The following is a 27,184-nucleotide window of genomic DNA, read 5'->3' as shown; positions in this document are numbered from 1 at the left end:
CAGTTATCTTCTGTTAGCTGCTCACCAAACAGAATTACATCACTGAGACGTCTCGCCGTGTGGGACACTTGGCAAAGCCGGCTCTTCGCTTCTTTTCCGTCTCTGATTTTTTTCCTGTTCCTCTCACTGCTCTTGCTGGTTTCCTCTACATCTGACCGAAACGAGGATTTTGCTCACAGTGATCCTGACTGTACAGTTCACATGGGGTACCTGGCAACCTTGGATAGGAAACCTGGAAAGGTCAAAACATGGCACCCACACATGCACACACACACACACACGCACACACACACACACACACACACACGTTTGTATTCTTATCTTTTTGGGGACCATCCATTAATTTCTGTGGGAAAAACCCTAATCCCAACAATGACAACCTTGAGCAGCAGCCATCCCACCTGCAGCTCAGACTGGGTAAATCCACCTGGAGCTAAGCAGGCTTGAGTGTGGCCAGTGTGCCGATGGGAGGCCACCTGCTGGAAGAGGCACTGGTGTGGCCAGCAGGTCAGGCCATCCTGTGCTCTGTGTGAATCCTAGTGCAGCGATGGGGAAACTGTGCTTTGGGTGTCTTGAAAAGCACTATATAAATGCAACTTTCGTTCATTAACCGCAACCTAGCCCTAATTTCTTAAAAAAAATAAAAGACTTTGGACATTATTGATTGTAGTCATAATTTTTTTTTATAAAAATGAGTTTCCTCTTGTGGGGACAGAAAAAATTGCCCCCACAATGTTGAAACAGCAGGTTTTTATCACATTGTGGGGACACATAACATAATGGTCCCCACAACATCAAAATAACAGGTTTTTATTACATTGTGCGCACACACACACACACACACCCGCTCGCGCGCACACACACACACACACACACACACACAAACACGCACACACACACACTGTATTACTTTAATTTTGTGTTTTACTGATATTCACAGACTGCTACAGATGTGATAAGTTTCTGCTCTGGACCTGCTATGTGCTGACCCAGTTCTAATTGGACACCCTGTCTCCAGAGCACCGAAGCTGCTTTTTAAATGCAGAGCTAGTCTATAAAAGTGCTAGTCTAGCGGTACAGTGTCCTTCGAGTTTGTGGGACCACATTGAATAGCAGAGTATCTTTTGGTGAACTACGAGCAAGCGGAACATGCTTCAGTGTTTCAGCAGCATACTTCTCTAACCATCAGGCTGTTTCAGCTACAATTCCTGGCTTGACCCACACTTTACTTCTTTTTATTTCTTGTGCTCTGTTTGACTTGTGGGAAAGAAGGGTGCATTACAGGAAAGCACAGGCTCTCGGTGGTGAATATGTCTTTAAGAGACATTTTGTACAATTAACCACAAACTCTCCTTGTTTCTCCCCTGCCCTCTAGCTGCCACATACAAGTACAGCGCCCCCAAGTGGCGGTTGCAGAACATTGCACAGGAGTCCGTCGATAGCTCAGATGACGAGTTTTTCGATGCTCGGGGTAAGTCGGCCCCTGATCTTCTCTGCTTTTCTTTGGTTGCCTCTTCGCTCCGGCGCACATTGAAAATGTCCTTCAGAGATTGGGGGGGACATGGGTGGAGCCTTAGGGGGGCACTTTGTTAGGGCTCCCAGAGTGAATATTTAATTGAGTCTGACAGAGTTATCTGCCTTTAACAAAAACCATCCTCCTGGGAGCCCAAGGATTCTGATTACTGATGGCAAACATCTGACAGGATGGGGCACCTTGAGATGAGTCACATGGTACAGGTGATCGCTGTCTGAGCAGGGGGAGTATATGGAGGAGGAAGAGAGACTCTAGAATCTTAGGGATTGCAGATGGCTTCCTATTTAGTGAGTAAAACTGCTGCCAGAGGTTCTGAGTAGTGGTTTAGTGAGTAACAGTGACGATTTACTGAGTAACAGTGATGGTTTAGTGCAGTGTTTCTCAAACCAGTGCTTAGGGACCCCCAGACGGTCCATGTTTTGCTCACTCCCAGTTCTCTTCTCTGAGGGCCCCCAAGGACTGGTTTGAGAATCGCTGGTTTAATCTGGAAGTGGTGACGGCGGTTTTTAACTCGCAGTATATTCAGCCCTTATTGAACGTTTCCCTGTATGTGAGGTGTATGTTTCACCAAAGGACTGTTTAAGTCAGTTAATTCTGTGTGGGGGAAGATTCAGGGGAAGACCTGCATTATATAGTGGGAGACTTTTCCAGAAATAGGTCCCTCAGTAGCCTGTGTCAAAAGTGGAAGCTGGAAACACTTGCTTATCAATATTCATCAGTGCTGGGTTTGTGCTTGGAGGCCGTCGTTTGAATATTCCACTCATTATCTGCTCATGAATATTCATCGGTATGACTAGAGACCAGGATCCTTACCGATCAGAGACCTTTAACAAAACGGCATGAGCAAACACAGAACAAAGGGGCCTCTTCAGTGCATGAGCTCGGAGCTCTTACCGGCCAGACCGGCCCTGAGAATGCAGATGGGACCTGAAGTCGGCGTAAGATGCCCAGACGGCCACAGGCTGTCGCAGGGTGCCGATGACCGGCACTGCGGCTGAACCAGGCCTGAAGTCCATTCCGCATTCCCAGCATGCCTCGCTCCTCAGCCACAGCTCCAGCTGTGATAACACCCCCCCCCCCACCCCACACTCCCTGCCACGGCTCACTTTGGAGAAGCACTGCTGTTTGTGACAGTGATGAAGAAAAACACACTCAGTGACAAAGTTCCTCACAAAATATAGCATTAATTCCCTGGTACTCCTGAGGCTTTCACTCTGAAGACATACTGGACCCCCCCCCCCACTTCCCCTTCCTAATATTATCATATTATGGGGACCCCGGGGCGGGGTTGATCCTGTAATACCTTCACCTGAAAGCCCACCCGGCCACTTTGCTGGAATTAATTTTTTTAATGTATAAGTATATGGATTTTTTCCCTGTTTGCGATTAATAAAGTATATCTATCAATTTTCCCAGACATTTCCTTCTTCAAAATAATAATTTCTTCAAATTTCATTCTGAGTTTATTAAACGGAAATTGTGAGACCAGTTTGGGGTTAATGCAGTAAGCTGTCTTTTTGTGGAACGAAGACTATACTGTGTGAAATATCATATGAGAGTGTTTTAGTTGGAACAGTGGAAAAGCAGAACATTATGTGTTCGGAAGCTGGTGCGCGTCTTGTCGCAGTTTCTACGGTCAAAAAAAGACACCATAGTGGATTTTTAATCTTTTTTTCATACTACATGGTATGCACATAATTTCTGTTTTTTGACATACGTGGGTAATTGTGTTTTTGCAGTTATTATGGACACTCATCAAAGTTGCAGAAAAGGCACGATAGCTTATTTGTGACCATAATAATATACTAATTAATTTGGGTCATCTTTCCTATGTCATAATACTAATTGATAATGTGATTCCTTTAATATATCTAACATTTATGTAAACAGGTGGCCTCATATTTGAACAGTATCTTGTATTAAGAATCACTGGTACATCTCAGAATGGATTCATTATATCCTCTGGGACTCCTGAGCCTAGATTTACCACCTTCACTCTGAAGAAATACATGAGCATGATAATTCATGAGCAACATTTTGATGAATCTCTACATTCTGGAATGTCACAGTACAATTACAATTAATATGCAATAACTTAAATATTCTGGAATGTAGCTATGCAGCAAAGTTCAAAGACCGGACCATTCCAGAATGACACAGCATCTCCTTTTCACTGTGGCACACTTTGGATTCGGTGGAACAGCACTGTTGGAATGGATGGTACAGTCAAGTAAGCGACGAGGAAAGGTGTGAGCCCTATAGGCACAGTGAGCCGGAACAGTCTGACCCAGGTCCGCCTCGTAGTTTACATACCGGTTTCATCCCCAGTCTATGGCGGTCTGCGATCTTTACCTTTCTTCATTTAATCAGGACATCAAAAGGGATGAAATGCAGGAGAGGTGAGGCTTCAGAACATCAATTTCCCACTTATGGCTTTTTTTCTTTTAGAGGGAATGTCACGTGCACACTTCAATGCGGAGGGCGATTGAAATCACTTCGCAATATCTCAATGCGCAGAATAAAAAACCCAGCTTATTATTTTTCATTTCACATATTCTTGAAACAAGACAGAGCTTGTTGATGAATTCAGCCACCCAGGCATCTGTGGGTCTGCGGGTTGCCATGTGCACAGACGAAGTTTGTCTTTCTGCATACAGATCATCTGTCTCACTCTGTATAATGAATTTGCTTTTGCTCAAGCACCTTTCAGACCATGTACATATTCTATCTCTGCAACTCATCCAAACATTTCTGCTTTTCTTATGTTGTTGTGACTTTTGACCTGTCACAGTGTTGTGATGTCATTATAGAGTGTGACATATGTCCTGAGCTTGAATGATTGCCATTTATAGTCCCAGAAGCGCCCTAATGTTGTACCTTTGAGAAATGCACATACCCTGAACTTCTTGAACAAAATATCTAGCAGTTTTAGTAAGGGGCCGTGCTGTGGCTCACTGCAACCAGCTCTATAAAAACATGAAGGGATCCTCTTCAAAGTGTCGTCCTCGGCGGCAGGAGTGCTGGAGCAGCCCTTCCATGCATTATGCAGATGATATATGGACCAAACACTTAGCAAACACCTTCTATCCAGACGGGCCTCATCAGCTCACAGCCTGACACATTGTGTGATTCTGTGCAGTTGATACAACGCTGTAAAGGTGGATGTTATGCGATGCTGCTTAAGCAATTTAAATTCGCCTGACAGGCATGGAACAGGGTTTTTAAAACCTGCTGCTGTTAAATACACTGAGATGGTAAATTTAATTATACCTTGGCTAAGAGACTGGACTGAAACCCAGTAATTAAAGCTATTCATGTTAAAGTATTTAATGTCAAATGCCATTTCATGTCACATGGGACTGCTGGCAAGAAAACAGAATGCATTTCTGATGTCGTCTTCTCTATTCCTCTCTCAGAGCTCCATAAGATGAGCCGGAGAGTTCCATGTATCACAGCAGAGGTCCATTCCATTGGGTTTAACTGAGTGCAGATGCTTTATGAGGGCCAATTACAAGCAGGGACAGTTTTCATTGTTTTAAACACCACCACAAAATCCTGATTGAACGACAGGCAAACACATACCGTCTTACACTTACTGCTTGTCCAGAGCGGACAGCTGGATGTGTAAATTGAAGAGCAAATTTAAAAAAATCACTCAATCCATTCGGTGTTGTTCTTGAGACGGGACCGCCAATTACTTAAAGTCATGCTTCCTCATCACGTTACAGTAAAGGGAACTAAAACTCACACAATCCTCATGTAGTTCGGTGAAGAGTTTTCATTAAATTTCTGTGGACTGTGCGAGTTTCGTAAATTTGCTCTTCAATTAATTTAAAAGGTTTTTATTCATTGTTAATATAGGAGCATGACAGTGATGATCCTTAAAGAGGTTGTTTGTTCATTTGATTTTACTCACTAGTTTCATCCGATGCACCAGCAGGGGAACTTAATGGGTCAAAGGACCAGAGAACTGGTTGATGGGACTTTTTATTCATTTTTCCACCAGAAATTTGCTGAACTAGGGAATTATTACCGTGGTTGTGGAGAGGGGGGGTACGTTGGCATGGTGTATAAGGCAGGTACCATATGGAAGCCAAGGTGGGGGCAGTAAAAGTTGTCGGCCGTGATGGGGGGGGGGGGGTCAATTTTGAGGCCCCTGTTGTTAGTGGAGGCCCCTGAGCTTCAGCCAGGGTAACCCCATGCCTTAAAGCCCCCCCGACGGATGGCAAAGGCTTTATTATCTCCTCCCATTGCTGACATTCCAGCGTTTCTCTTTGGATGTCGCCCCGGATAAGCCGAGTGAATGTATTCAGTCTCTTAAGTCGCCACGTCAGTGATTTTGCAGCCGGTTGTGCTCTTGGCTGCTGTGACACCATCTGCCGCAGCATAGGAGTGGATGTCTGGTCTGAACAAGCTCGCATGTTTGGATTCCTCTCTCTCTCTCCTCCACTTTTCTTCCCTCGCTTAAATGAGTCACAGTGCTTTCATTTATGTTTCATTTATATTTTAGCTTTCCTGTGCTTTAGCGTGAGTGTCCGGGTATTTCCTTCTGAAGATAATTTTCTTGTTCCTATTTGAACAAGTCCGCCCAGGCCCTCAGGTGCTGTTGTACTTCTGCATGTACAGTGAGCACATAGGCGCGTGTGTCGGTTGTTACATAACGCACTCGATTCTTTCTAACTATATCATAGAGGATCAAAGATGATTCTTGTGGCTGGTTTCAATGCTCCCTGTCGCACACGAGAAAGCACAAACAGCCGGGAGATGCTGTCACTTCCTGCGGCCCACGCCGCCCTACAGCCCACGACTGTGGCTTTACCCGGTTCTCTTTCCTCTTGTTTTGTGGCAGAAATGGTGGAGGGCAAGAGCGCCATCCTCCTGGGCATGAGTCAGTGGAACTCCAATGACCTGGTGGAGCAAATTGAGACCCTGGGGCACCAAGGTCGCACTCGAGGTAGGTGGCGAAATCCTGTGTTAACAGCGGCCCTTTCTGATGATGTCATAATCGTCTATCTATTCCCCACGGACAACTTAAAACTGCTGGTGTATTTTTCCCCATGAAACTCGCAGCAGAAAAACTCAAAGAGGTGGACGTGGATAATGAAATTACTGCTGGGTTGTTATTCCCTGCACGACTCTTGAGTCACTCTGCAGACAGGCACAGCATAAACTGTGTAAGCCATGAGTCACTCTGCAGACAGGCACAGCATAAACTGTGTAAGCCATGAGTCACTCTGGGCCGCGGTCTCTGTGCCAGTGAGCGGCGTGACGTAACAGTCGTCTGTTCCTTCAGTTCAGTTTTTCTAAAAACAGATTCCTAAGAAAGATAGATGCTGCTTCGGGAGGAAACAGGCTCATTTAATAGACACTTTCACTTAATTCAGTAAACTGGTGCTTCTTTGACAGTGGAGCCAAGAGTCTAACAGTTTCACAGCACTGGGGGTCACTCCCCTATGCAGAATACCTTGACACTTGTATGATTGTGCAAGGACCTGCCTCTCCTCTGTCCTTTCTGCTGCCACTGAGGTCAGTAGCATTTTGGATTGGATTCCTACACTCGCCTGCCAGCTCTCTGCGGTGTTTAGACTTGGGAGAGAGAGAAGGAGACATGAATGAAGGAGGAGGGGATACAGCAATGAATTTAAAGAGAGGATGGAGTAGGGCGTAGCATTCCATATTTATGCTGTTCAGTCTTTGTAGTCTTCACCCCCTGCCTGAGTGGCGGGGGAACCATGGAGCCCGAACGACAGCCTCATGTACTCACAAAGGCATTTAGAGGGCGAACTCTGCCTTTGATAGCAGACGGTGGGAGCAGGGCAATAAGGTACAACACCGGCACTAATACCTGTGAATAAAACGTCATGTCCCTGGTAGGGCTTTGCTGCTGTACCCTTAAATGAACAAGAATTTTAAAATAAATAACCAGCAAAAAAGAAGTACAATAAAGGAAAAAGAAGCATAAAATTGTAAATTGTATGGCTTAGTATATATGTGACAGTAAGCTACATGAAGCGTTGCTTCGCTGAGGAATGTGGGAGGATGGCAGGAGTGACAATCCGCTGACTGGAATTTTGGCGGATTGGCTACTTTCACAGTTTCTCATACATCTTGAAGTGTAAAAAATTGTTTTCTTTGTTTTTTTGTGGCCTGAAGTAACTTGAGCCAAGTCCACCCCCACAGCCATGTGGGCTCATGCCGCACCTGATTCAGCCCCCTCCTCGGGTCACATTCGCAGGCCCTGCTGAGATGGCCGTGATCTTTTTGAGTTCACTCATTGTGAGTCTGTCCCTACCTGACCTTAGCAGCCCTGAAGTGCTTCTTTTCGCAACATCTCCTGCCCTGATTTGACTCCTGTTAAATGCCTTTCTTGCTTATTGGTCATTAATACATATGATTACCACTGCGGAACCTGCAACAGAAGTTAGGGAGAATTTAATTGCTAAGTAAATAAGTGCTTAAATTAAGAAATTATTTTCAGATTTGATGCAATCCAGGGCCTTAAGTCCTGTTTCCCTGGATCAAATGTGTTTTTCATCTTTCAGTCCTTCTTTCCATGGCACTGAGTACATCCCCTGTGTCCATTTCTCTGCTGGGTTTTTTGCGCCAGTCCATCTCACATCCTCACAGTAAAGTTTCCAGCACCACCGCCTACTTCCACACCACACGACTTGCTCTGCGAAGGCCACACGCGTGGGTCTGCATCTCATTCCCTGACTGTCCGGGTGTGACGGCATCTCAGATCGTGCCAGGCGGCTTCTTGTTAACACAAACTCTACCGTGTTCTTTTGTTAGATGCTGATAATGAGATCATCACCATGCAGTACAACAAAGGAAACAAACAAACAAAAGTCCGATTTTTAATTCCATTAAAATTATACTGTTAACTTTAGAAGCAACCTGACAACTAGAAAACTATTTCCTCCTACGTCCTTTTACCCATGACCCAACTTCCCTACAGGTATAATCCTGGGTGATGTGACTGATACACATCATTAGATGCAGGTATTTGGATGGGTTCAGGTAACTTGACAGGTAAATTTTATAGATTATTTGGCACTAATATGCACAGCAGTATTTCAAATATACAAATGTTCCTTGCTTTACAATGGTTTGACTTACAATGTTTCGACTTGACGATGGTGCGATAGCGATGCACATTCAGTATTCATCGCACTTTGAATTTCGATCTGTTCCCAGTCAGCGATATGCCGTACGATACTTTCTGCTGAAGTAGGGCGATGCATATAAACTTTCCAGTGACTGGTATTTAATTAGTTACAGTATTTTTTTTAAATACTTAGTGTCAGTAGGTACTGTATGTATTTACTTATATCACATTCATATTCCATTACAATATTTTCCACTTACGATGGATTCATTAGAACGTAACCCCATCGTAAGTTGAGAAGCATCTGTAAATGGAAAACAGAACTCATGCGATATGGCTCCTGCACAAACATCGGTGATAGATGGGTTGAATTGCCTGAGCTTAAAGGAAAAAAAAGGACCAATTTTATAACTAAGTACCTCATTCACTTTTCCCCATTTTATATGTCTTTTTTTAGTTGCTCGTAACGTGGCACTTTGCGTATAACACAAAAAGTAGGAGAAGCTCTGCTGTACCTCCAGGTGCTTGTGACCCACCGCTTACTGCAAACATCCTCCATCAAGAGACTCACATCAAACAGTCGCAAAAAAAAACCCCAAGGCGTCCCCAAGGACAAATATGTATATTTAGATATGGAGAGTAAATGAGAACATTCTTTTTTAAACCAGCACAAAAAGAAAAGGTGAAATAAAGAAAATAATAGACCCTTCAGTGAACAGATGGAATGTGGCTTTTTTCAGGATGGGGCCTTACTGGTAATGTGAGGGGAACCTTACTGGTAACATGGGAGCAGATTGGATGGTGTGGAGTATTACTGGAAAAGGGGGAAGGGGTAAATTGTCCAACAATATGAAACCTCACTGGTAATGAGATTGTGCTAAAACCACAGCCTGGCCTTTGGGGCTGCTTTCGCAGGGACAGGGACGCTCAACAAGTAGAGGACTATGTTAACAATGCAAAGGTTGTGGGTTCAAATCCCAGGGGACACACATGATTCCCTCAGCTGTAAGTTGCTTGAGCATCAGATAACTGAAACTGATCACTGATGCTGAGTCGGCTAGTAGGGATGCTATGAGATGGTTGCCTTGGTTTGGTGTGTTTATACACCTGTGTGTGTGATTCGGATGGTGTTTGAAGCTGCTTCACCTCATGGGCAGGTTGGCCTCTGCTGTTCAATGAGCTGCAGACAGGGACCAACAGTGACTCTGTGGGACTGCTGGTGAGTCACGAAAGACTCTTACTGGGTTATTCTGCATAGATAAAATGTAGCCTTTAAGGTGTGTGTCTCCTGCTTTACTCTCACATAAGAACAAGAAAAGCATGAAAAGGTGCACTTCAAAGGAACATGTGTTTGCTTTTTTTTTTAGTTTTTTATTTCAGTTGCCTTGCTTTCTTTTTGCCTGGATGTGCAGGAATGTTGGCCATTAAACCAGCCAACCAGGAAAGAACGAGCCCCCACTTTGCATCACATATCAATAACATTCCCAGCCTGGGAAGCATCTCCAGACTCTGTCCACCTTTCACACAGCGCAGCACTGCAGGTTAGCTTAGTGCTCTGATTATGTCCTGTATAGTCTATTGCAGTGTTTCTCGATCTGGTCCTTGGGGACCCACAAGCAGTCCACGTTTTTGCTCCCTCTGGGAGATTGGAAGGAGCAAAAATGTGGACTGTCTGGCAGGGACCTCGGCAGGAGCAAAAACATGGACTGACTGGGGGTCCCCGCAGACCAGATTGGGAAACACTGACCAATTGTAACCCTGTTCTCTCTTGTGTCACCAGTAAGCCTCTTTATCAGCTACAGCTCATCCAGAATTCTGCAGTCAGGATAATTACGTGTTCAAGACCCCTGTCCACATGACATCTCTCCGCATGCCTCTCCACTGGCTCCCTGTGTCCCATTAAATACATGGTAACACTTTGCTTGAAGTAACTTAGTAACTCAGTTATTACTCAAGTACAAATCATGAACAAATATAGTAACTGCATGAAATACATAAACCATTATGATTAATGATGAACAAATATGGGATAAGTGCATAACTAACACATACTTATCGGTTAATGAATACTTTAAGTAAGAGTGTAACTACTACAGTATTTGTGCCCCCTGAAGTAGTTACCAAACACACTTTTAAATACTGCATTTAACATTCAGAGCCATTCATGATCTTGCCCCCCTCCTCTTTCACTGATCTTCTGCAGACCTACACCCCCCCCCAGACCTACACCCCCCCCCAGACCTACACCCCCCCCAGACCTACACTCCCCCAGACCTACACCCCCCCCCAGACCTACACCCCCCCCAGACCTACACCCCCCCCCCAGACCTTCACTCCCCCCCAGACCTACACTCCCTCCTAGACCTACACCCCCCCAGACCTACACTCCCCCCCAGACCTTCACTCCCCCCCAGACCTACACTCCCTCCTAGACCTACACCCCCCCAGACCTACACTCCCTCCTAGACCTACACCCCCCCAAACCTACACCCCCCCAGACCTACACCCCCCCCAGACCTACACCCCCCCAGACCTTCACTCCCCCCCAGACCTACACTCCCTCCTAGACCTACACCCCCCCAGACCTACACTCCCTCCTAGACCTACACCCCCCCAGACCTTCACTCCCCTCCAGACCTACAACCCCCCAGACCTACACTCCCCCCCAGACCTACACCCCCCCAGGCCTACACTCCCCCCCAGACCTACACCCCCCCAGGCCTACACTCCCCCCCAGACCTACACTCCCCCCCAGACCTACACCCCCCCAGGCCTACACTCCCCCCCAGACCTTCACTCCCCCCAACCTTCACTCCCCCCAACCTTCACTCCCCCCCCAGACCTACACTCTGCCCCAGACCTACACTCTCCCCCAGACCTTCATTCCCCCCCAAACCTACTATCCCCCCCCAGACCTACACTCTGCCCCGCAGGTGCCGGAGCCTCTTCCCACACTGCAGCCAAACTCTGGAACTGAAGACTGGTTACCTTGAGATCTTCAGTCTGAAGGCTTGTGACATATCGCTTTGCTGTGTCTGATTTTATTGGTGGTATTGTGTTGTTGTTATCGTTCTTTATGAAGTGACCTTGAGTGTCCTGAAGACTGCCTTTGAATAAATTGTATTATTAATATTATTATTAACGTAGTTTCAACAATATGAACAGTGATCCCTGGTATAATAATATTTCAAAATCCTTTATTGCATCTCATCCAGGGTGTAGCCAAACCTTGTGTGGTAGGCTCCAACCCCCCCCCCCCCCCCCATCCCCACTGTGAGCCTGACCGAGATCAAGCAAATCAAGCATTTAGAAGATGGATGGATTTGGGCAGGAATTAAACAATCCTAACCCAGATAATTAAAAAACCCAGACATACCCCTGTTCCCTAATTCAGATGTCAGCACATTGACATGCCCCCCCCCCCCCAGCAGGTTTTTGTGCTATAGAACTGTGAATTATGTGATACATAGACAAGGCTGGTAACTGGAGCAGGGCAAGCAAGGTAGGCCTGGGTACCCTATGGGACTGGGGGGGGGGGGGTACTATGCTAAACAGTAGCTCTGAGAAAGTGAAGATGGGGCCCTTGAAGGAGGTCGCTATAAATGGGCTGGCAGGCAAAGCAGGCAGACGGAGAGAAGCGTGACGCAGACCTGGGCGCCCCAGGTGCGGACAGATGAAGCGTACATTGTGCGTGTGCCGTGGGGCGGGGTCAGAGCAGAGGGGGGGGGGGGGGAGCACGCTCCAAAAATATTCATCCAGCCGTCCAACTCCCCGCTGCTTTTCTAGAGCAGGGGGCAGAACCATAGCTGGAAACAAATTCCATGGAGGGGGGTCTGGAAACCCTACCGATAGGTCAATAGATTTTCCAACCCGTGCGGTCCATAACCGGGGGGGTGCCCTTTGGTGGATTTCACCGAAGGGCTGAAGCTAAATTTTGAGAGGGGGTCAAACTCGTATTTTCAAACCCGTCATTTCCGTGGCTGCTTTGGGGCACCTGTGCTTACGGCAGGTGAATCTTTCTCCAGCAAACAGAATACTAATTAAAAAATGGGTTTGTTTGAGAAACGGTCCCTAACACTGAAGTACCCAAGAGTAGATAAGAGCCACTTTGGGGTGGGGGAGGGGAGGGGGGGGGGCATTTGCACCAGCGCTGGATGCCGCTTTGTTGCAGCTTTCAATGGGCCCAGCTGAACACCAAAGGAGAACACAGTCATTGTGCTTCTGGAGGGTTGCGGCAGGGATGAAGAGGAAGATGCAGCGATAATCGATCTGTAATGTGTCCTCTTTCCCATCTCCGTCCGCCTCCAGAGCCCATTCTGTTGTACTCAGCTCCTCTCTCCTCTTTTTATATTCAAACTGCTTACATTTAATTTTCCTTTTCCAGATGTGACTGATACCTCCCCCCCCCCCCCACCACCCTGGTCCACCTCCCCTCATGCTCCAGATCAGTGACTCTGGCTTCGGTCACGGAGGCTCTGGCTCATGGGAGGCCCTGCCCACATTAACAGCGACAGTGTGTGGAACAGCAGTGTGAGGGAGGGGTGATCGACTTGGGATGGGCTGCTAATGGAGATAAACAAGCGAAAACAACAGCTCATTAAATGGCAAACAGCATGGTTAAATTAAACAAATACGTGCTAGGCAGCTGCCTGGCCAGGGGGCGGGGTTTACTCTCCAGTCTACAATCATTGGCTGCTTTTTCACCAATGGGAAGTAGTGTGTTCTTCACAAAGCAGAAGTAATGGCACTGTCCTCCCGCCCCTCAATGACCTCATTCGAGAACGCGGGAGACACACTGATTTTTTCTGTAAATGCTTTTCTTTTCTACTGATATACTTCAGTTTTTTCAAGCTTACTGAAGCGCAGCAGGGTGGCGCCCCCTAGGCTTCACTCGAGGTTCACGACACCCAAAAGTTTCCAGATTCCTTCCATTTGCTACATTCGATTCTCTTTTAACAAAACATGATGGACACACAGTGCTACCAGAGTTCACTGTGCGGCACAGTGCAGTTCCCATGGCTCAGGGGCCGAGCCTCTGAAAACAGAATCTGCCAGACGCTTCGCTGCCCCCTGGAGGCTGATGAGCACGCTGGCGCACACTCAGGGTTACGGACACAAACGCGCAACTGGAGCTGCCAGATAAGGCCCGTCATTGAAAGGCTGTCAGAGCTGTTGGTTTTTCTCCCTTGCAAAAGCAAATGGGGAAGATGTAACACAACTAAGGGCTGCAACTGCGGACTGAGCTATCAGTCAGCGTAAAGAACACAAGAGTGCAAAACGCTGGAGGCAGAATGAGCCTGCTTTTCTTTGGGGCACTGAGGGGCCGTCCCATTGGTAGGGAAGAAATGATGGATGTTTTTTTTTGCCACACAAACCCAATGTTCAGGTGCCATTCAGGCAGGCTGGCTACTGTTTACTGGAGCTGTCAGGGTGAGTGCCAGCTTTAGTGGCACAACAACAATGCCCCTTCCTGGGCGATTAACTTTCAAACAGTATGAGGCCCTCTCTGCCCCTGCACCACATCCTGTGTCGGAAACCAGGAGACGAGGAAATGGAGCTGGAGCGCTACCCGAATCAGTCACCCACGCTCTCTGTCTCTCTGCCTTTCAAATTCAAATTTAGGCTGCCATTCATTTCTGAAGAGGGCTTAATTTTGACTCGCACATGTGATGAGATGCATGAGACACGCGGGTCCAGCAGAAGACCAACAAAGCCAAAATCATTCTCTCTCTCTCTCTCTCTCTCTCTCTCTCACCCTCTCTCCACCTGCCTCCAAACCCCTCTCCCCTTCCCAGAAAGTCCCCTTCAGCACTCCCAGAGCAGTGTGGACGGCCAAGAGATCCTAGAGGTAGGTTTTGTGTTTGTTATTTCGCCATTTTGTTTGTCCTGTTGATGCTGTAGGTAAATATATTATACCAGACCACAAACTATTTGTACTGTACTCTCTATCTATCTATCTATCTATCTATCTATCTATCTATCTATCTATCTATCTATCTATCTATCTATCTAATTTCATTTCCTGGCTGAGCGTGTGTCGCCCCCGCCCTGTGATGTGTCCCCCTTGCCCCCCCCAGAGGAAATGCAAGGCCCGCATACTGATTCTGGTGGTACATGGCAGCCATGCCCTGGACCCGGGGGGTGGTGATGCAGGTGCCAAAGCGGGCGATGTGGCCACGCTTGCAGAGGGCCTGGACTGCATGGCGCGGGCACACTTACGGGCCGGTGCCCCCCAGCACATGCAGGTCCGCCTGGTGCCCTGCCCTCCCGTGTGCACTGAAGCCTTCTCTCTCATCTCCAAGTGAGTGGTGAGGGGCCAATGGGAAAGAATGTTTAGATGGGAAGGGGGTGGAACTAGTGTGGAAAGGGGCAGTCTGATTCATTTACCTAAGAAGGGGCGGGGCCAGACAGCTGTCAATCACAACAAAAGAAGTGGGTTGAATTTGGCAGAACATGAAGCTGGATGGCTGAGCATCATGGCAACAGCCCCATGCCCTCTACATTAACATACCTGTAACTTTTACTGTACTACAGTGTAAGTGAATTTGTGGGTCAGCATGTTTGGAAAGCTCATTGCATGATTACGTCTCTTGGCTGTGCCCATTCTGATAAATGGAGCTATGAGTGGCTGTCAGCTCCAGGTATCCTGCAGTAAGAGCTCACGGGACTTTCACTTACACAAAAAATGTTCTGGGTCCAAGCAACTAGAGGAGGAGGAACCAGCCAATCAGATGTCTTGCTCCCACCTCCTCTAATTGCTTGGACCCACTTCCTATACAATCTGATTGGTTATCTCTCTGAACCTATCATTTTTTGTTCTGCCCTAATAACATTTTTGTATAAATAAAGCTCCCACAAGCACAGTGAGAGGAGTACTGGTATTATATTATGGAGCCTAGCTCGAAAAACAATCACCTTGGATCAGTGGGCTATCGGCTATTGGTTGATGAAGCCAGCGCAGATCCTGATTCTCGTCCGCAGCCTGAACCCTTACAGCTGTGAGGAGAGCTGCGTGTCCAGCAGCGTGGACCACCTGCCCTTGGCTGCACTCCCCCTGCTGGCTGTAGCCGCTCCAAGCTACCGGGACGCCGTGGCCATGCTCATCGGCCGCGCCAACCGGGTTTACCGCAGCTTCCTGCAGTCTGAGGACGGCCGTGGGTTCACTGGTCAGGTAAGGAGCTGGAACGATTCACCAGTGACAGCATCATATGATTAATGACTATATGTCCAACTATGTTACATGTTATATAAATTCCCCCTCATAGCTGTTTAATGCAGTCAGGCAATATTTCTGTAAAATGTAAACTCGTCCTACTTATCCTGTCCAAATGAACCTGTTCTCAGTCTGGTAAAATTTCCTCATAACAAATAACTTTTAGTGTCAGATTCAGATTTATGATGCATGGAGTCTTACACTGAAATATAGTTCTCTGTCAATTATAGTGCAAATGGGAATCAATACATAAACAGAGTATACATTGCAAGACATAAACTTAATATAGACATGACATTAAGGCGTGGACATTAAGACAGAGACAATGGGAAACTTCATTGGTGGGGAAACATTGTGCAAATTGGTACAGAAGTTTGACATGGAAGTGAACTGTACAATAAATAAATTTAGATACGGTAATGTGAGTTGAGTGTAATTACTGGATGCTGCATTCCATTAGTCTTGGAGGTCACACCCGAGTTCTATGAGTTAAAGTCAGATTTAAAGGGGACCTGTTTCAAAAGGCAAGATTTCTTGCTTAGCCAGATAACTTGTCAGATTTAAGGTAGCCCAGTTTAAATGGCCTTTATCTTACTTCACTTACATTTAGCCCAGACCACCTTAAATCCGACAAGTTATCCAGCTAAGTTAAGAAATCTTTCTTTCTTAAACAGACCCCAGATCTAGCCAAGTTCATTGTTAGCCATTGTTAACAGTACGACTGATTTAAAGAAACACAAATAACACATATGTGCTAACAAACAACACATAACTACAGCATTCACTTCTGTCGATGAAGCGTGCAGCCGTCTTGAATTCTTAGGTCGGGGTTGCAGAGATTCTTCCGACTTTTTGAGCCGGAACTCCAGGGGGCTTTCCAGTTGAAATTTCTGAATTTCCAACTTCCGATAAATCGAAGGCAAAATGAGCTCTTTTAAAAAACCCAGCGTTAAGCTGAGAGGTGACGGACTGTTCAGCAGTCAGAAAGTCTGAGGAAAGAAGCTGTTTTTCAGGCTCACAGTCCTGAGGCTGCAGAAACTCCTACCAGACAGCAGGGGGGCAAAGTGGTTTTGGGAGGACTGAGATGCATCCCTGGCGGTGCCAGTGACCCAGTGTAATGATATGTAATCAAATATTCATTCACACATTTATCTATTCATGCATCTTCTAACCACTTATTCTGGTCATGGATCTGCAGCCTGAATTTCAAGGAGGCACCTAACAAGGAAGGACCTTTTGAAATGGGTGCTGGGGGGCAGCTGTGGGTGGTTTATCCCACAGCGGGGGGAACGGAGTCCCTACAGCAGGGGGACCTCAAAGTCCGGACCGCAGCCCGGATACATATTGAACCGCAAATGAATCTGGACACAGCTGAAAATGCACCTTATGAATCAACATGGTTCATGTAAAAAGGCTCAACATGGTAGATCCACCAAACTTCAAACACACATAACTCCCCATTGGCAAAGGGTCAAAACGATCAGCGAGCATCAAACCAGGCTTTATTCTCATATGTTGATATCTATATCGAAGGTTATTTTAAAATCATCAAAATTCATGAAATGCTGTTTTGTTATTGAAAACTGTTTCGAAGAAAAATCTGATGTGGACCTTGGATCAAAAAATTTGAAAACCCCTGGACCACAGGGTAGGTTATCCCATATAACAACCTCTACATGGAGTAATGTCAAGTCACCTGGTCATGCAGATTTATCAGGAGATAGCTGGATACCAAATGTAGTGCAGAGAGGGGCGTACTGGAACAACAGATTTTCTCTGGGGGGGGGGGACATATTTGATAAGACGATTTATGAACTCGCTATTGGCACCTTGCAAAATGTCTAACAGGCCGGTCAAGCGTGACTCCCTGCTGCCCCCAGGTGTGCCTAATGGGGGACTGTATCGGGGGGGTGCTGTGCTTTGACGCACTGTGCCTCCGCAGCGGATCACCCCAGGGGACACACAGCGACTGCAGCAGGAACAACAGCATGGAAAGCATAAAGGTAGGCTGCTGTAGATTCGCACCCTTGCCATTGCCTCCGGAGTGTCGTCCTGCCTTGGGTCCCTCAGAATGGGCTTAAGAGATTAGTGACACCTCTAATCCAGTGTTTCAGTCCAGACAGTTCACGTTTTTGCTCCCTCTCAGACAGTTCACGTTTTTGCTCCCTCTCAGACAGTTCACATTTCACAGCAGTTGGGAGGGAGCAAAAACGTGGGCTGTCTGCAGGGTCCCCGAGGACCGGGTTGAGAAATACTGCTCTAATCTATCTGTCTTCCCTAAGGATACCGCTGGTCTACTGGGGGGGGGCAGCCCCAGCCTGGGCTCTAGCAAGCGGCTCAGCAAGAGCAACGTCGACGTCTCGGCTCCTCGTAGGACACTTCGCAGGAAGCAGAGCGACTCGTATGACGGGGACCCCAACGGTGGCCGGGGGGGATTCTTCAGCAGGTAGAGACAAAGACTGTGGGGTGTACTGGGTGGGTGGCGGGGGGGGGGGGCGGAAGGTGGCAGGAAGGTTGTGAGATTAGGGGTATAAATTCACAGGAAGGGATTAATAAGAAAGAGGAAAAACAAGGAACAACATTTCGGAGGAAAAGAACTTGTGGACACCTCCCACTGGATGGAGGTCACTGGACAAAGCTTCACAGGACACACCTCACGGGCCCCCCTGACTCCTCCAATGACCCACTTCCATAGAACGCAGCTTCCACAGACACAGTTTATAAACACGAAGAGAAGTTAAACACAAGGTCGAGGAAGAAGGTGATGTGAAAGCTGACTCAATATCAGGCTTGCTGGTGGTTTTGGAACCATCTGCAGTGGTTTCCCTGCAGGGAAGTAGCTCAGTGCCACTGTAGCCCTTAGTGCCGACCGGGTTGCTGCCATCATTTACAGCCTCCACCTGACACTGACCTGACCCCACACATGACTGACAAATGATACTCATGGCAGGAGTAGCTCTGTTGTCACATACAGAATACAGAATGCTCCTGCTTTAATGCAAGAGTCACGTTCAAGGGTATGAGGGAGAGGGGGCCACAGCACAGGGTCTGGATTTTCCACATTGTGGGACTATTATTCAGCATCCTCTCTTTCTTACAAAAAGCACTCTACCCTGACCTTAATGCACCCCCCCATCTCATCAATGTCCAATACAAGTAAACACGAGTGTCCATTAGGTCCACTAGTGATAGGCAAATGAAGCTTCATGAACCATTTGCTGTATTTTCTGACCCCAGTAGATGGTGTTCTCTATTCATAAAAGGACTCAAAGGATGCTCCGAAGCAAACTAAGAGCACCATCTAGTGGTGTCAAAAAATATAGCAAATGGTTCATGAAACTTCATTTGATCAATACTATAGTGTATGGCTACAATGGACACGGGAATAAGTTACATAGAGAAAAAAACATATTAAGTGGTGGAATACAAAATAAACAATCCTAGTTTCCTGTTTTTAAGAAATAGTGCCTCTGGAGACAAACAAATGACCTGATAACTAAAAGGACTTGACTGCCAGCAGCTTGTGAATAGCTTTAGCGGTTAGCTGGACCTCTCATCATGTATTCACATAGCGGATTGCTGAAGGCTGCTATCAGGCTCCGTGGCCTGAAGACGCAGGCTCTCCAGAACGGCTACCGCTGAATTAATGACCGATGATACCGGTTCATGTATTTGTTTCTGCAACGCACTCAAACAGAGGAAACAAAGGTGTTGTTTTCACACGCATTCCAATCTATCAGCCAACCAGAATTTTTAGGTTTTTATTTCTGCGCAATGTCCTAAAATTTGTCCTACCGATTACTCTAACAGGCGTGTGAACAAATGCAGTGTATCATTAATGCACGTTTGTGTGAAGCAGGGGTGTATTATTAATGTGGTTTACGCAGTGTGACGTCCACTATATATTAGGTAGGCTCTGTATTTTTAATGGAGTCTATGCTATTGAATTAATGTATTTTTCATGCCGTGCATTTCACAATGAATCAGTGCTGGGTATAGGTGTGTGAATAAATTCAATGTTATGTGATTTAATGCGCTGTACAGCTGTATGTCGTTTTAGTGTATTATCAACATGGTCAGTGGTTTGTGAAGGTCTTGCAGTGTGTTTTAACGCAGTGTATTTGTGAATGAAGCCGGTGTCCCTTCTGAAAACAGGAAGTTATGCTGAGTGATGTGCAGCTCATAGGCTCCTCGTGCCCAGAGTCGCTTCATCTTACTTTTGCCTCTATCAATATTCTGCAGCAGGAGCCATCTGCCAGGCTGCTGTCTGCGGGCTAAAAATAGCCCTGTGTATGTGCAAGGCTCTCGCTCTCTCTCTCTCGCTCTCTCTCTCTCTCTCGCTCTGAGAGTGTGTGCCCCACAAGCATCTGTGCGTATCTATTTATCTGGGCATTAATAACGGAATATCTGTGTTTGTGTAGCAGAGTGTGTGTGTGTGAGCTTTAAGCACTTGTATGGGCTGTGTCTGTTCTGGGTGAGTATTCTTCTCTAAGCATATGTAGGGCAACTCTTTGTTCAGTGAAAGTGTTCAGCTCTAAGGGCCTATTTGCTTCCTAATAACTGTTCAGTGTTTGTGTTCAGCTCTAAGCATCTGTCTGCATCCTAATAACTCTTCAGTATGAGTGTTCAACTCTGAACACCTGTTTGCTTCTTAATTGTTCAGTGTGAGTTTTCAGATCTAAAGACCTGTATGCTTCCTAATAACTGTTCATTGTGAGTGTTCGGCTTAAGCCTCCTGTGTTGGTCTCTCTGCCCAGTGACCCGCTGCAGGCGGAGGACGGCCTGGTCCAGGACAGTCACTCCAGCCCTGGGCGCCTAGAGTTCCAGGTGTCCAGCTGCTTCCTCCTGGGCTGCCCGTTGGGCCTGGTTCTGGCCATGAGGAGGAGCGTGCTGCCTGAGGGCCAAGGTGGGTCTTGCTGGGCCATTGATTCTGAATTCAGACTCTGTGTACCAGAGGTGGAAATTTCAGGTTCACAAAGTACAAATTCAGACCAAGATTTTGTTTCAACCAACCAGTTGAGTATAAAGAGTCACAGTCACTCAACCGGTTGGTTGAAACAAAATCTTGGTCTGAATTTGTACTTTGTGAACCTGAAATTTCCACCGCTGCTATGTACATTTTCACACAGTGTTCTCTCACACACCCCTGCAGTCTCCCACCTCCGGCCAGCCTGCTCCCAGATCTACAACATCTTCTACCCCTCGGACCCCTCTGCCTCCCGCTTGGAGCCTCTGCTGCAGCCCCAGTTCCAGCGCCTACCCCCCTTCACCGTGCCCCACTACCAGTCTGACCTGCTGGGTAATGGAATCTCTGCCCTCTTGGGTAAGATGCTCTGGTACGGAGGGCTCAGAGAAGACATATCATGTGTCCCCCCCCGCCCCCCCGCCCCCTTGATGGGAGCATTTCTTGTGTCTATCACTCAGCAAGATACCTTAGATTAATTTAGCCTAAATATCACCCCAGTTTTGCCTCTAGCAGTTTACTTGGTACTCTAGATCTCATGGAACATTTAATATTATGGTAACACTTTCTATGATTACCATGTCTATAAGAAGAACACATTCATAACACATTGCATGCATTCATGAAGCATTACAAATACGGCTATAAATATTTATAAAAAGGAATAACACATTATAGCATGTGTATCATGCACTATGAATGCTTTATATATGAGAGCTTCATTGGAGCTTATGAAGTATTATAATCAACACTCTAATGCCTTACGAGTGTCTATAGAAGATGCTGTAATGATTTATTAAGTCTTATATCGACCAATATAATGCAATATGAAGGTATCTATAGTGTATTATAAAACAGCTTTAAGTAAAGTGTTGCCCATATTTTTAACACCACAACCATGAATTATTTAGTATGATGAGAGATGGTCTGTCCTTCAGTAATGGTAAGGTTTGGTCATATTGATTGCCAGCTCAGCCCTATTTGCCCCCCCCCCCCCAAGAGAGCCATTGTAGGTCTGCAAGGTCTCAGAGATTATTTACCAGTTGATGAAAAAGATGAGGGATGTTCTATAGCAGAAACTAGAAGAGCATAAGGGACGAGGTGTGCACGCTAAGCGTGATGAATTTAAATCGATGCAGTAAATGACCCATTGAGTCATTTGATAATCTGACATTTCAGTGGTAGGTTACTGCAAAGACAGTGGGTGGAAAGAGAGAAGAGACAGGAGGAGAAGGAGAGAGAAGACAGAATGGGAAGTGAAGAGAAGAGATTTGTGGAATGGCTGCTTTAGATCATTAATTAAAGGAGTGAAGTTTTGCTCCATTGCTCATGATTACAATTCATCAGAATTCTTTTCAAAGCTAAACGCCCCCGCTTGGTGCCTTGTGTTCCGTGGGTGACAGGCAACCCCGGACTCCGGGCCAGAGGTGAAGAAGTCCGCCACACGATGGTGTGATCAGATCAAAGGTGCATTGTTTCAGCCGGCAATTCTCAGGCCACTATACATGTGATTTAGGGAGCATTACAGGATATTTGAAGATAAAACCAGACTAAGGCCTGAGGGCTAATCAGCAAGCTGGAGCCCGAATCTCTCACACATGAAGCATCCTGAGTGGAAATATGAGCGTGATCCCTGCCAATACTGGTCCAGCCACCTGCCTGCTGGCCTATATTACCAACAGCAGGCTCATTTAGGGCAACATTCTGAGATCTGCCACTCCCTCCTCATTCCTCCTTCCCTCTCCAGCTGATGCCATTCAGAGCAACCCCGCAGTGTTCGCCGAAGCTCTGACCACTCCTCCCGAGACCCCGGAGCAGAGCACTGGTCTTGTCAGCAATGACAACGAACCTTTGGGCCACAGTGCAAGCCAGCCAGATGACACCGTGGATGACAGTGAGTGAGGTGTCATTGATCGGCCTGTCCAGCAGGTGGTGCTCTCACTCCTACTTGCCTAGAGGCCATCATCAAATTGATAGTTCCTCCTGCTAACCTCATCTGTGCCTCCTTCCTTCTCTCCCAGTCTCTGCTGTTTGGTGGGGCTCCAAGCGTCTGGACTACGCCCTCCACTGCCCAGACATGCTGTCCGCCTTCCCTGCTGCTGCTCTGCCCCAGTTGTTCCATAGCTCTTACTGGGAGTCCACTGACCTGGTGTTTTTTCTGCTGCAACAGGTGAACTTCCTGAGTATACCTGATATGGACTGTGATTGGTCAGCCATCCGCATGAACCCCATTGTTCCTGACCTCTGAGTGTCTCCTTTGAATGGCTTGTCTGAGTGCATCCATCCATTTTATGTAACCGCTTGTCCTATTTTGGGTCACGAGGGGTCTGGAGTCTATGTCATAGGCTATGAGTGCAAGGCAGGGATGAGAGTGGTGATGCTGTGTGCTTTAGTCCTCTGGTGACCGGGAGTTTCCCACGGCGACTTGGCCTCGGGTAACAGTGGCTTCCTGTGCTTCTCCTCTAACACCTTCTCATCCCGGACATGCCTGGTCTCTTCTCTGCCTCCATCTAGTACCCCTCCCCCCCAACGTCAGGCTGAGTGCTGGTGGCAGCTGTGCCCCAAAGTAAAGGTTTGAGAGAGAGATGATCCACAGTTCATGTGTGTGTGTGTGTGGGGGGGGGGCTCTAACTAAGCTCACAGTTACTCTTGAGCAGTTGCTGTTATCACAGTCTGCTGCTTCTGTTCAGCTCAGGTGTCTCTTAGGCTTTTTCATGCTGATTCCTTTCTCATTATTCCATTTGCCCCCCTAACCGTCCTAACGGGACTTACTAATGTCGCAACACCTGAGTAACACGCCCCTCCCAACCCCTTATCATACAGCTAAACCACATCACCCCAGACCCCCCCCCCCCGCCCCCGAGCAGACTGATGCACATGTGACCTTGTGAATGATGTTAAAGGAGGCCGGTCTCCATCCAAGGGCCTTAGCTGTCTGCTTTGCCATCAGGTGATGTGGTGCGACTGCCTGAACAGTCAGGAAGCGGACGGCCCAGACTCCGCCCTCTTCTCATCGGGCCCCCGCGAGAAGTGGCTTCGCAGGCGGACCCATGTCAAGCTACGGGTAAAAGTGCATGACCATCGCTGGGGGGGGTGGGTACCAGTCAGGGTGACACTTCATTGCGAAAATCCCATTAGCCTGTAAGCGTCCATGAACCGGTTTTTCTGTAGGATAATCCAAGTACCTTAACTGTAGAGATGGAAATTTCAGGTCCAGAAAGTAAAAATCCAGATTGTGATTCTACTTCAACCAACCAACTGAGTATAAAGAGTCACGCTCAACAGGTTTATTGAAACAAAATCACAGTCTGGATTTTTGAACCTGAAGTTTCCACCTCTGTTAACATGCCTGTATGACAGAGCTCTGGCCCTTGATTCTAAATCCTGGCCTTATTTAATAATCACTGATTCTGATGGGCCACAGAGGCTTCACACCTGGCTCATAGGCACTGGCGTGCACAGATAGAGACGAGGTGGTGCTGAAGCACTTGCCCTTTTGCCCTCAGTCCAAAAAAGTGCCCTTTTGAAAGACGTGATTTTTTTTTTTTTTTAAAGCTGCGCGATTTAAAAAGGTGTGAAAATAATGGCTTGATTTGTGCCCCTTCTTCAAAGACACCCGAACCCTGTCGCTTTTTCACTGTCACCGTGTCACGTGAACACGCTTGCAGTTCATTTGTTGTGAGGCGTGTAGCAGCGGCATGACATAGGACTACTTGGAGTAGGCATAGTAGGCTAACTATAGCGACTGGGAGCCACGGTGGACAACACGGCAGCTCTTTCCCTTCCCAACCAGTCAGGTAACCCATGAATCGAGTGAAATTATTCTGTTTGCCCTCTAAGACCAACCTGCAGTTGTTTTGTTGTGAAGTAGCCTGTCAGAAACTGCACATGACAAACTTTGCCAGCTTGCCCCCTCCATCCATCCATATGGACAAACAAAAAAACGACACATTTAAAATGTAACCTAAACCATTTAGGCAACCCCACTCTCCATCAATTCCGACCTTTTTGCATACACTATTGAAAATATCACGTTATGCTATAGGCTACATGCCGTTAGGCAGAGGGCTCTTTTGAGCCCATTTTTCGTTACAAATTTTAGGATGATCTCACGGAAATCTGTGAATAAATACAAAGTTTTCAAACTGAAGTCAGTGACGGGAAGACATCACACTTTTTAGAGATGGAACTGCAGAAAAACCTAAAACCTTGACATGATTATGAATAATAGAATTATGGACGTTTCTCCGTTTTTGTGGATTAGCCTTTCCATAACTAACGTCAACTACTGTCCTACTTTGGTAAGATTGAAATTAATGTCTTTGACTGTCTTTAGTAGGTGTGATTTTTGATTTTTAGAGAATGTTTTGAAATAAAAGTCAAATTGCATTTAACCTGTGCGTTTTTTTTATTATAAAAAGAAAAGGTTTTCCACATATGCAAAAAGTGCCCTTTTTTCCCCCTGGAGCACTTGCCCCCCAAAATGTCTGTGCACGCCACTGCTCATAGGTAAAGGAAGGCTGGGAAATCAGCAGTGCTCAGCCTTTGAGGGCCGTAATTTGAATAGCCCTGGTGTAGGATGTTCATTGGATTTCATTAGCAGATATCCCTATAGGATAATCTGCTTGACAAATGACATTCGTTGACATATTTAGAATTACTGACTTCTGTTAAATGTTTATGCAAACCTGCTTCTGAAGACCTATTACTCTGTCAAACATAATTCAGTTTTGTACATCCCAGGCGTATCTCTGCCACCCAATGTGATGCAGGACAAATGTGCAGTTCAGATCACCGCTGTGAGCATGAGGAAACAGTAGTTAGGTCTCAGTCTGCAGAGGAACAATGCGAACCTGTCATCATTTGATCTGTTGTAGCCATATACACATGTCATGTGACACATGTTTAGCCAATTGCAGCAGAAGGGCCTGTGGAGTCCATGTCACACTGCTGGGCTGAATGGAAGTACGGTTCCCCCTACTGGTCTAGTGTAGACATATCCCCAGGATTCAAAGCGCTTTCAGTATTGTGGGTTAGGTCTCACACACTGTTGGGTGCTCGATTCCAGAATATGACGTCTAACCACAGAGTGAACGACATCATCGCGACCGAGGACGGGCCCCAAGTGCTGGTGGGACGCTTCATGTATGGACCCCTGGACATGGTGACGCTTGCTGGAGAGAAGGTAGGATCGATAGACGGCCGTCCACCAATGGCGCTTCACAGCGGCCAGTAGCACCTCCTAGAACTTGCAGAGTCAAACCTTTCCTTGCACATTCTTATGGGCGTTAAGTGTCAAATCCTGGAACGACTGGCTCCTTCCCGATCTGACTACTCCAGGCGCACGTAGAGTGTATCCCAAGCAGAGCCGGGGGCAGACTGTAAAGCCGTCTCCCCCTGCGTTCACCCAGGTGGACGTCTACCTGGTGACACAGCCCCCGTCAGGACGCTGGATGCACTTCGACACGGAGGTGACCAACAGCAGCGGAAGGGTGACCTACACCATCCCTCAGGAGAAGAAGCTTGGCGTGGGTGTCTACCCCATCAGGATGGTGGTCAAGTGAGCAGACAAGAAGCTCTTATTGGATGGTCCACAGATGTTAAATCATTAGTTCACCAGAGACAGTCTATTTTTTTGCATTCATACCTGAGTTATGTTCACATTATACAAACAGTCCAGTCTCCTTGACCTCTAACCCCAGATGGACCATGTGACCCTTCCAATCCCGTTGTGTTCCCCCCTCACACCTGCTCCAGGGGTGACCAGACTCGTGCAGAGGCGTGCTTGACAGTTTTGCCCCGGGGAATGGAGTGCGTGGTGTTCAGCATCGACGGCTCTTTCGCCGCCAGCGTCTCCCTCATGGGTAGCGACCCCAAGGTCCGGCCGGGCGCTGTGGACGTGGTCAGGTAAAGACAGCAGTCTGTGTCACAGACACATTGCAAGAAGAATCCAGGGTACGAGCATGTGTATCGGTGTGTGTAGGCACTGGCAAGACCTGGGCTACCTGATCCTCTACATCACGGGCCGCCCGGACATGCAGAAGCAGAGGGTGGTCTCCTGGCTCTTCCAGCACAACTTCCCCCAGGGAGCGGTCTTCTTCTCTGAGGGGCTGGTGCACGACCCCCTACGTCAGAAAGCCATCTTCCTCCGGAACCTGGTTCAGGAGGTACTGCTGTACACAAGGTGGACACACACATACGATATGGCACCAGTCAACCCTAAATGACGCTACTGTGATCCCTGTGCTTTTACGGCTAAGTGCTGTCTGTCCACCATTGTGGGTCTGAATACTTACCTCTACAGCTCCTACACCACAACAGCTCCGAAAGCTCGCCACTGTCGTTCACGGGTACCTATTCCCTTCC

General features: G+C 47.1%; 1 protein-coding gene across 5 annotated transcripts in view; it reads left to right on the top strand.

The window, feature by feature from the left end:
• The window catches only part of LOC111833076 (membrane-associated phosphatidylinositol transfer protein 3-like), a 44,950-nt gene that overhangs the window by 16,665 nt on the left and 1,101 nt on the right, over positions 1 to 27,184 (top strand). For 4 of the 5 annotated variants that reach the window (XM_023791002.2, XM_023791003.2, XM_023791001.2 and 1 more), the window contains 16 exons: positions 1,376 to 1,471; positions 6,384 to 6,488; positions 14,438 to 14,490; positions 14,720 to 14,943; positions 15,624 to 15,813; positions 17,736 to 17,858; positions 18,138 to 18,301; positions 20,613 to 20,761; positions 21,008 to 21,178; positions 22,566 to 22,712; positions 22,840 to 22,988; positions 23,769 to 23,882; positions 25,887 to 26,003; positions 26,230 to 26,378; positions 26,576 to 26,725; positions 26,802 to 26,985. In XM_023791002.2, coding sequence (XP_023646770.2) covers positions 1,376 to 1,471; positions 6,384 to 6,488; positions 14,438 to 14,490; positions 14,720 to 14,943; positions 15,624 to 15,813; positions 17,736 to 17,858; positions 18,138 to 18,301; positions 20,613 to 20,761; positions 21,008 to 21,178; positions 22,566 to 22,712; positions 22,840 to 22,988; positions 23,769 to 23,882; positions 25,887 to 26,003; positions 26,230 to 26,378; positions 26,576 to 26,725; positions 26,802 to 26,985 — 2,285 coding nt within the window. Of the gene's footprint in view, positions 1 to 1,375; positions 1,472 to 6,383; positions 6,489 to 12,372; positions 13,173 to 14,437; positions 14,491 to 14,719; positions 14,944 to 15,623; positions 15,814 to 17,735; positions 17,859 to 18,137; positions 18,302 to 20,612; positions 20,762 to 21,007; positions 21,179 to 22,565; positions 22,713 to 22,839; positions 22,989 to 23,768; positions 23,883 to 25,886; positions 26,004 to 26,229; positions 26,379 to 26,575; positions 26,726 to 26,801; positions 26,986 to 27,184 lie in introns of those variants that run through there. The other variant, XM_023791005.2, reaches the window with a different exon arrangement.

The sequence above is a fragment of the Paramormyrops kingsleyae genome, chromosome 18 (genome assembly GCF_048594095.1).
Source record: "Paramormyrops kingsleyae isolate MSU_618 chromosome 18, PKINGS_0.4, whole genome shotgun sequence".
Classification (NCBI taxonomy): Eukaryota; Metazoa; Chordata; class Actinopteri; order Osteoglossiformes; family Mormyridae; genus Paramormyrops; species Paramormyrops kingsleyae.
This window is presented reverse-complemented; position numbering and strand designations above follow the sequence as displayed.